Raw genomic sequence first — 10368 nt, forward strand, 5'->3', positions numbered from 1 at the left:
ACCCCTCACACCCACTAATTTTTATACTCTCCAAAACCTTCGTATAATTAGTTGGGTCACAAATCACTCTCGCTTTCTCCAACCTCTCTGCTTCTGCTCATCATGAAATCGTCATCCAAGTATTCCTTCTCTCTCTTTCTCCATTTCCACGTCCAATCAACATCAAGCACATACAAAAAGAAAACAGAGGTGGCAAATTAAACCTAGGCCATGGCGTCCCTATTCAAACATCCATGGTGGCAGATCGAACTAAAATCGAAGATATGTTATCTAGGTTTTTGTCATGATGGTGGCGGTGGTTTTGAGGAGGTTGAATTCCAAAAACTCACCTCATATCTGCAGTGACTCACATGTAAAACAATTTTCTGCTTGTTGAGTGCGCCAACACCGAATCTGTAATTGGGGGTTGCTCTCCCAAAATTTGGAGGTTTTGAGTTGGTATTTTGAAGGAAATTGAAGGTGGTTATGGTGTCGACCATCGATCTTGATCAAAAGCAAGTGGGTTTCTAGATAATTACAGATAAGATTTGAAGAAAATTAGGGGTTTTTTCGTTTGGCTCTCATCATAAATTGTAAAGAAAAAAAGGGTATATATATGATAAAAATACAATAGGTATAAATTGGCTTTTTTCACTTTTTTTATTTTTTATTTATATCAAGTTCAGTATCAAACATAATATAAATAATACGATCATTAGTTTCATATTGCACCAAACTCTGTGACTAATCTAACCAGTACTATCCGATGACTAGTTATCTTATTCGACTAAAATAATCAAGTACCGTACGAACTGCCAAACGAAATCTTATATCAAGTTTTGGTTGTTATTTATTATAAAATTTAAAAGTTTTGGTTGTTATTTATTATAAAATTTAAAAGTTGTGTATAATTCTATGTGGGTCCAGAATTACAATCACCTATTGATCGGAATGCCTAATAAGAGGAATCCGAACCCTCTTTCTCTTCGGTCTCTCTCTCCTCTGATTTCAGTAGCTGCCGAATCCTGAACGCTTTGAAAACCCAGATTCCATCTCGGTTTCTACACAGTCATGGGCTCCGGTATCTCTCTCTCGTCACGAAAGTCTTTCTTGTGATTAGGGTTTCTAAAGAGTATTGAAGGATGTGAGTGAATGCCGCATTCTCTATGTATAATAATAGCATTGCGTGTTGTTTGTGTGTTTGTACGCAGATGCTGATATGGAGGATTACGGATTCGAGTACTCGGATGAGGAACCTGAGGAACAGGACGTCGACATTGAGAACCAATATTACAACTCTAAAGGTACGATTAGCTTTCAGTTATCTTCCCAGCCTTTTCTCTTTTTGTACTGAATGGGTTTTGGTTTTATTTTCCTCACTTTTTTTTGTTAAAAAAAAATTCAGGTTTGGTTGAGACAGATCCAGAAGGAGCACTTTCGGGATTCGATGAAGTTGTTCGCATGGAGCCTGAGAAGGCCGAGTGGTGATTAACCGAAATAACTTTGTGCTCTAAAATGTTAATGCGTTTTGGTAGCCCTAGGATTTTAAATTCTTCGTTGCTATTCGCACTTTTCGTTTTCTGGGTTTTTTTGTTTTTTTAGAGGAAATGAGTTGGGATTCCGTGAGAAATCGGCATAATCTTGAGTGTTTGGGTGAGAAGGAGAAAATGAGCTATCATTCGTATCAATCCTCTGGTTGTCTTAATTTTTAAAATATTTTTTTTTTGTGTTCCCTTCTCGTTTTCTATCACAATACCGTCTCCATTTAATTGTGAATGAAGTATGATGCTGGAACCGATGGCAACTTAATGAATTTACTTCTATCATTTAGGTAGCTACTTTTCTGCCTATGGGAGAAAGCTTTGTCTTACAAAACTATGCAATTTCAATTCAGCTCACAACTTATGATCTGGGAGGGAATTGGGGCAATATAGAATAACATGATGAATCATGTTCGACTCCATATCAGTGGTTATTGTGCCACCTTAATACTAAACTGGATAAAGTGTGGTAAAACAAATTTGATGAAATTAAACAATATTCAACTCAATATCATTTTGTTATTGGTTATGGCAGTTTGACATTGGAATTCCCTATGATGTATTTTATTTCTGGTTGCTTTTGCGGGTTCATGAAGTCTTAAAACAATAACAGTTGGCGGTTTGATATTGGAATTCCCTATGATGTATTTTATTTCTGGTTGCTTTTGCGGGTTCATGAAGTCTTAAAACAATAACAGTTGAACTTGAGTTAAGAGTTGACCTGGTGGTTTAAAGCTCCTTGCATCCATCAATTTGCACCTATATCCGTTCATGCTCCTTATTTTTTCAATGTACACTAGCCATATAAAAAGATGTCTTGTTTATGGTGAATATGTGCATTATAAGCTTTATGCTCATGTCTTTCCTTTTCCAATACTCTTGAAATTCTATCTTTTATAATTTAATTTGTTACCAGGGGGTTAAATTTTGTACCCTAATCACTTGTGTACTTTGTTGGCTTTCCTACTAAATTCAGTGGTAATTTTTTCGTTTATTTGTTTAAGTTGGTGGAAGTTTGTGGTGAGTAATAGGCAGAGGGTGAGATTCTGGAGGTTAGTTGGCTGGGGAAAGCTCCCTGCAGATGCTGATTCCTAGGTTACATTCACCTTCTAGAAATCACCAAGAATATTTTTAGTTTTATTGCTCCCACTTCTTACATCTATGCTCGTCAACCCAACTTTGCCTCTTGGCTGTATTGTAAGGTGTGCAGATTCTGTTTATTTTCCTTATAATTTGAAGGTCAGTGGTAATCTACAGTTTGAAGGTGGAAGAGTTTATTTCGCTGTTAGAAAAGTGGAAGAGGGTTCGTCTGTTCCTTCCAGAACATGTTTTATGAGTTGAAATTTTGATTGTTCAGGGTGGTTTACATTCAAATCTTATGGTAGTTCTTTTTGCAATAGATTGGCTTCCTTGAGTTTTTTTGCGTAGTTTATTATTAGCAATATGCCAGTTAACTTTAGGCGGTAAACAATGTGTTGGTTAATTTTTGGAACATAAAAGGAGAATTTCTTAGTATTTCAAGCGGGTTTGTGTGGAAGATAGCGTTGTGGGCATCTGCTTCTGCATGTCTCAGGAGGAATTTTTTGTTTCTGCATCTGTTTTGTAGATGTCATGGCAGTGTTGTTAAGTTGTTTGTTTTTTGACTTTTTGCTATCAGGCGTTAGAGTGTTTTTGTTTTATTGTAATTTTTGTGTGAATTTGTGTTTAATGTTTTTGTACATAGCTTTTGATATTAAAAGTTTCTTCTTCTTCTTCTTCTAGTTAATAATAATTGTAGTAGTAATCATAAAATTAATATGTTGTAGGGGATTTAAAGCCTTGAAGCAAACCGTGAAGCTCTATTATCGTCTGGGGAGGTATAAAGAAATGATGGATGCATACAGGGTGATGTTGACATACATCAAATCAGCAGTAACAAGGAATTACAGTGAAAAATGTATAAACAACATTATGGATTTTGTTTCTGGTTCAGCTAGTCAGAACTTTGGTCTCCTGCAAGAGTTCTATCAGACCACTCTAAAGGCCCTTGAAGAGGCAAAGAATGAGGTCAGAATATAACCTTGTTTTATCATAAGTTTTTTCTTTCCAATATGGTATGTGAATACAATATTCTGATGTCTTGGTGCAGAGACTTTGGTTTAAGACAAATCTTAAGCTTTGCAAAATTTGGTTTGATATGGGTGAATATGGGCGAATGAGTAAGGTAATCTGTTTGTTTGGATGACACCGTTTATCATCGTATTGTGCTCTGATTGTGATCTCGAAAGGCTGAGAGTAACCTGTGTTGAACTATTAGATTTTGAAGGAACTCCATAAATCCTGTCAAAAGGAAGATGGTACTGATGACCAAAAGAAAGGAAGTCAACTCCTAGAGGTTTACGCTATTGAGATTCAAATGTACACTGAGACTAAAAATAACAAAAAGCTTAAGGTAATAATCTTCCATGGATGACATGCATATTTAAACTCTGTATTTCGCTCTAACTCTATGTCATATGCATTTTTTGCTAGTCTGTGATGTAGGACTTGGATGAATTAAAGAACAAAGATATAAAGGTTAATTGAATTACTAATACCAGCATTGGCGATACTCATCACTGATTAAATTTCATTATTTACTTAAGCTTGAGTTGATCAGTTTTGGTTTTCAGGTGTTGTTTCACTTTTATATTTATTACAATAGCACAAGTGGGGGAATTGGTATTACTGTGTTAGCATATGTCTTGGTTTGTATGTATGATTCATCATTTGGTTTGACCTCTAGAGGTTTACGCGAATTGTCAACTTCTAGAGGTCAATTTCTTTGATTGTTTATGAGGAGTAGAGTGATTGGATTGGTAATGTATGGGACTCAATTGACTCCTCTCCCCCACAATATACCCAAGCGGCCCTTACCCAACCCTAAACCTAAAAGAATTGCATGTATAAACCTTCATATATCCATTTCTTCCAAATTCACCAATGTTCAAAAGTGTCCTAGCCAAGCACCACGTGCATATATAAAACAAAATTTTATATAGTCAAACGTTTACATGCACACTTTTGAAAGATTTTGTTTGTATCTCTCATGACCGTTAGTCAGTATTATCAACAAGTATGATTATAAAAGTTTCTCATGATGGTGTAACAACATATACATTTTGCTTAAGGGGAATGTAGCCCATTTAAAGTATAAGGGAAGAACACCTCACCATTGAATGAATTTTGATGGGGAGAATATAATGGATTTTTGTAGCTTGTGTGCCACATTTTGTAAAAGGCTAACAACGCCACCATACCATTGTCTTTGTAGGGAATAATTCATCCAGCAATTTACTTTTTACTATTTTCTATGTTCCTGTTTTCCGTTGTGATTTGGCAACATCTGACTCTAGATTGGATGCAGCAATTATACCAAAAAGCTCTTGCAATCAAGTCAGCAATACCTCATCCTAGGATCATGGGAATAATTCGTGAGTGTGGGGGTAAGATGCATATGGCTGAGCGTCAGTGGGCAGATGCAGCCACAGATTTTTTTGAAGCCTTTAAGAACTACGATGAAGCTGGGAACCAGAGGCGTATACAATGCTTGAAGTATGCTCTCCAGCGGCACATCTGTTTTCTTTCTATTTTTCTCATTCATTTAGACTTGTTAATAGGTGCCCATTTTGTCTGTGTGTCTCTCTCTCCCTCATGTATGTGTGTGTTGATAGCTTTAAAAAACAGAGGTCAGGCTATTAATTCTTATGTACTATAATCTATGAGGCGTATGAAACTTAGATTGCAAGGTAATAATGATGGAGTCTAGTTCATGAAATATCTGCCAGCTCAAGCATGCATCAGAAGTCAAATTTTATGTAATGCACTATCTATATTACTATTTGGATAATAAGTACCATAATTGGGATTTAAGACGATGAATCTTTATGCCAAGGGTATGTTTGACATTGTCGACAAATAACTGGTTTAAAGTTTAAATTTATTATCCAACATGTAGCATGTTTGATGTGTCTCAGACAGGTGCCTTAGTACAGATGTAAATATAAATTTTTAGTGATATATGATGTGAAATATTCCTTAGGTTGAGATACTGCAGCCATCCATGACTTGATCTGGACTGGGTTATACAGTAGATTTAGTTTGTGGGAGTATTACACATTTTTTTTACTAATTTTTCCATATTCAATGTGCCTTGCTTGACAGGTACTTAGTTCTGGCTAATATGCTGATGGAGTCAGAAGTTAATCCATTTGATGGTCAAGAAGCAAAGCCGTAAGCTATAAAAACATTTTTTTTATATTTATTTTCAAGTTTTTGCATCTGCCTTTGTTCTTATGATTTCTCTTCCACAGGTATAAAAACGATCCTGAGATCTTGGCAATGACAAATCTGATTGCAGCGTATCAACGAAATGAGATACTGGAGTTTGAGAAAATTCTTAAGGTGTTATTCTTCACTAACCTGATGTTACGTGAAGAGTTAACCTTTCCTAAGTGTTTGTGTGTTTCTTTCACTTTCCTTTGTCTCTTTCTTCACTTAGTTGAGTTTGTATTTGTACTTTCTCAGAGTAACAGGAGGACAATTATGGATGATCCATTCATTCGAAACTATATTGAAGATCTATTGAAGAATGTTAGGACACAAGTGCTGCTCAAACTTATCAAGCCGTACACGAGAATTCGGATTCCCTTCATATCAAAGGTGATCCATAGGGTTCCGTCTTGCCGTATTTGTTTTCTATTGCCTTGATGTGCTTGTTTAACTATTCACAAATACTTGATGGGTTTTATTTTAAACTTTAATTTATGCATTTTTCCAATACGGCCACTGCTGCTACCATTATTAACTTCCTCATATCACCTGTACACTTACTAAAGTTTGTTGATGTTCAGGAACTTAATGTTCCGGAGAAAGATGTGGAGCAACTTTTGGTTTCACTTATATTGGATAACCGAATTGATGGACATATTGATCAGGTGAACCGGCTCTTAGAGCGTGGTGACAGGTCTGTTTCCTTGACTCGGTACTTTTTTTAATTCTTAATCCATGCATAATGGATCATGGTAGATGTTACTGCTTTCTCTTATCAATTACCTCTGATTCATTTGTGAACATTGTGTAGGTCAAAGGGAATGAAGAAGTATGCTGCCGTAGATAAATGGAACACTCAGCTAAGGTCTCTTTACCAAACTATCAGTAACCGAGTATATTGAGAATGGCATATATCGTTCATGATCTGTACTGTGCCTTATGTTCTGAATTGAGCTCCAACTTTTACCCCTTTCGGAGGACAAAATGCTGGATGAGCTGTGAATAGGCTTGATTTTTGAGCTTGATAACTTCATGCATAAGCTGCTGATTTATTGAGCAGTATATTCTCAAGTATTTGGAGTAAGTAGAGCCATTTTTCGACGTTCAATTTAGGAGGGTTGTTTAATGGGTGCTATTGCGTCACTTTGAAATCGGTAATGGCTACATTTTTAAGTACATGTTTGCAGCTTTAGGCTTATGGGTTACAATACTTTTGGCTTGTATTCAGAAATACCACAAAAACGAAGCGGTCCCTCCGGAACCGGTCATCCATAATATCAAATAAATCATTTTCTTCCTTGATAAATTTACTATGGGCTAGAGTCATAGTGATCCTCCTATTCAACTACTTCAACCATTTTTGAACAAAATTCCAATTGAAATGAAATCGTTAGGATAAATTAGGATAAATTAATGCAATTTTGGAGGACTCAATGAAAGGACGTCAAGTCAAATCTTGGATTTTCAAATTGAGAGAGATCCGGAATTCTCATCATTTCTTAGATTCATAAACCAAATTCAATTCAATGGGATCTTTTATTCACATTTTTTTCCATCAAGAACGTTTTATAAAACTCTTGGACTCCTGAATTTGAAGTATCCTACTTTCACGCAATTCACATTTACAGGTTTCAGCAAGCAATCAAAATTTCATGATCAAGGGTGTAGTACTATTTGTAGTAGTGGTCCTTATGTGGCAATTCTGCCAAGATCTCTTCTTTAGTTGGGGGAAGAATTCGCATGAATCGGATATTTTGAGGAACATATCGAGAGAGAATTGGTTAGACAATGTGTGGTAGTTAAACAAGGATCGGTTTTTTTTTAGCAAGGTACATAAAGACTAAAAATTATAGTTTTTATAGGGATATGTCATCTCTAGAAGTTGCACTCGTATTTTTGGGGCTTTGCCTATAATAACTGAGAAAAGGACTTCCTTTCTAAGACCAACTCCAACCCAAGTGCTAAAACCTATTTTTCCCCCTCCATTCCCCCCCAATCCATTCCAACCCAAGCGAAAAATTGGACCTAAAACCTAAAACCTAAAACAAAGCCAGAAACAGCTCAGGATTTAGCCCAGAAAATGATGTGGGCATGTCCCCTAGGATTAATTGAATCCAACGGCTGAGATCGAATATAATCAAATCTAACAGTAAAAAAAAAGATCTAACGACCCAAATTTAACAAACGGCTAAAATAATTAAAAAAATTATTTAACTCAGAATTCACCCAAATTTAGTGATTTTTCAATATTTATTGGAATCTAAATATTTTTAGGTTAAAATGTTCATAAAATTAAATTAGGATAGTATACATAATTTGTTTTTAATTTTACTTAAAAGAAAAAATTAGTCTAAATTTATTCTTTAATAATTTCGAACTAAAAAAATTTAAGCCATAAGGGTGGAAGCAGAAAAGTTGTTTCTAGGTTAAAACCTAAATTTTCTGGGCTAAAAATTTTAGGTTTTAAGCTAAGGATTGGAGATGGTCTAAATGATCCCCAATATTTAAAAAGGAGTCCCTATGTTTTCAATTTCAGTTGGAGACAAGTTAGAATGCAAGTCTTCTTTTTTCTTAACCTAACATAAATTGATTGGTGGAATGATGCTGGACTTGCACATGAAAATTTAATAAGAATGGGGTTTGGTTTTAATATGGCTTAGGGATGAGGATATTTTTTTTTATTGAAGATTTTTTGAATGCTGGTTCACCATGATTGCTCCACTATACAATACATTATAAATTTATATAGATGAATATGGTGGTTCGAGCCTCGGTGGAAGTACCATCACAGGAAAGGATGGGACAATATGGTCTGGTCCTTTCGTTGGCCGTAACAAGTGAGTCAAGAATGTAATAGGATGACTTTCCATTGTTTCATAGAGAATTGGGAGACGGTAAGGATTAGATCAAAATCAAATGTTAAAAGTGGTGTGATAAAGAAGGAAAGAAATATGATGTGTGATAGAAGACTGTGTTAGTTGTGAGAGATGTGAATCCGCATGTCTGACGAATTTCTTGAGTGTTCAAGTTTATTTATGGCATGAAACAACTCGGACTATGGGTTTGGCTTAGTAATACGTTCCAAAAAACCCTACTAGTATACATTTGATTTGATTGGATGGTAGGACATAAATTGAGAGAATTTGCAACTACTCGAAATGTAACAGCCCATCCCTAAAAATTATGATTTTTTATAACTTTAATAAGTGAATTTACGAAAATGCCATTTAATAGGTGATCAATCAGAAACAGAAGAAAGGAGGGGAAAGGAGAGAAGAAAAAAGGGGGGGGGGCACGGGTTGGCTCGTGTAACCCGTCGGGCACCATCCACACCGCTGCCTTCCCGACACTTTTCCGTCAGTTTTCCGGCGATCTAACCCTCACCACCACCTAAAAACTAATCCTTATCTTCCCCTCTTCCATTTCCAACCAAGTTTTATTAGGTTTAAGCTTGAATTCGAGTAGAACGAAACCCGTGGGTTTCGTGAGTGCCATGGCGAAATCCAACGATTATGAAGTTAACCCAGCAAATTAGCACCACCACTAGGCTCCCCTCAACCCTAGGAACAAAGCCTAAGCAATGTTTAAGGCGTTGGAGTGAGTTTGGAGGTCGAATCGAACACACCCAAGTTTAGGGTTCCGTACGGTTCGAGCAAAATTGGGGTTTTTCCCGGCCAAATTGGCCTTAGTCACAGGTATGAAAGTTACTCCACTCATTGAGATCTTCATCCTTGTAAAATTTGGTAATTTTTAGAAATAGTTGAATTTTCCGACGAGCCGAGGTGACCAACCGCCACTGCCGGCGGTGCGTGGCCAGTGGATCGCCGATGCTATTTTACATTAAATCGATATCTTGATCTTAGATTTGATATCTGTATGTTGTGATTTGATTATTGTGAACCTAGTTTGATTACGATACGTTACTTGGTAAAAATATGAATCGACAATCCGGCCGTTGGATTGTCACTAGACTTTAATATGTTATAGTATGTAAAATTTGGGGACCATAGAAACTTATGGATTAGGAATTTGACTTACGGATCTTCCTGAATTGGATTTGTAAGTTGATAAAATAAAACGTTAACCGCCACTTGTATTTGTAATTGGTGGAGATCCAATCGTTGGATTGTAATGAAACTTTAGGATGTTGTTCTATAAGCATAATGTGGATCTTTGGAAGTAAGGGATCAGAAATCCGTGATGCAGATGTTCTGGATCGAATTACGTAGGGATGTGTTTTATGTAAGTTACATATTTTGTCGATAAGATTTTTGAGACATGATTTGATAATTGTTCTAGGCGCCGATTGTTCATGGCGCCTTGATGTGTGTGCTAGGGAGTAGCACATAATCCAGGTGACTGGGCTTTTGGTTTTCAATATATGTATATATGCTTTACGTTTTTCCCAGAAAATTGATTTAAATGATTTTGCATTTTAAATGCCATGTCAATTGTTTTATATTTTAGAATATGCAGTAGTAGTTATGTATGTTAGTATTTGACGCCGCGAATGCTCAGGTAAGTTCTAGGTGAGTAAATGTTGATGATAGAGATTGCA

At 36.1% G+C, this 10368-nt stretch overlaps 1 protein-coding gene across 1 annotated transcript; it reads left to right on the forward strand.

Annotated features, from left to right (window-relative positions):
* Window positions 1–875: 875 nt before the first annotated feature.
* On the forward strand, window positions 876–7116 carry LOC103427255 (COP9 signalosome complex subunit 2). The gene is made up of 12 exons (XM_029088713.2): window positions 876–1060; window positions 1191–1283; window positions 1385–1463; window positions 3326–3566; window positions 3649–3723; window positions 3817–3951; window positions 4906–5093; window positions 5703–5771; window positions 5852–5942; window positions 6066–6200; window positions 6392–6504; window positions 6622–7116. The coding sequence occupies exons 1-12, from the start codon at window positions 1051–1053 to the stop codon at window positions 6710–6712; spliced, it is 1320 nt and encodes a 439-aa protein (XP_028944546.1). The 5' UTR covers window positions 876–1050; the 3' UTR covers window positions 6713–7116.
* The last annotated feature ends 3252 nt before the right edge of the window (window positions 7117–10368 follow it).

This window comes from Malus domestica, chromosome 11, assembly GCF_042453785.1.
Source record: "Malus domestica chromosome 11, GDT2T_hap1".
Classification (NCBI taxonomy): Eukaryota; Viridiplantae; Streptophyta; class Magnoliopsida; order Rosales; family Rosaceae; genus Malus; species Malus domestica.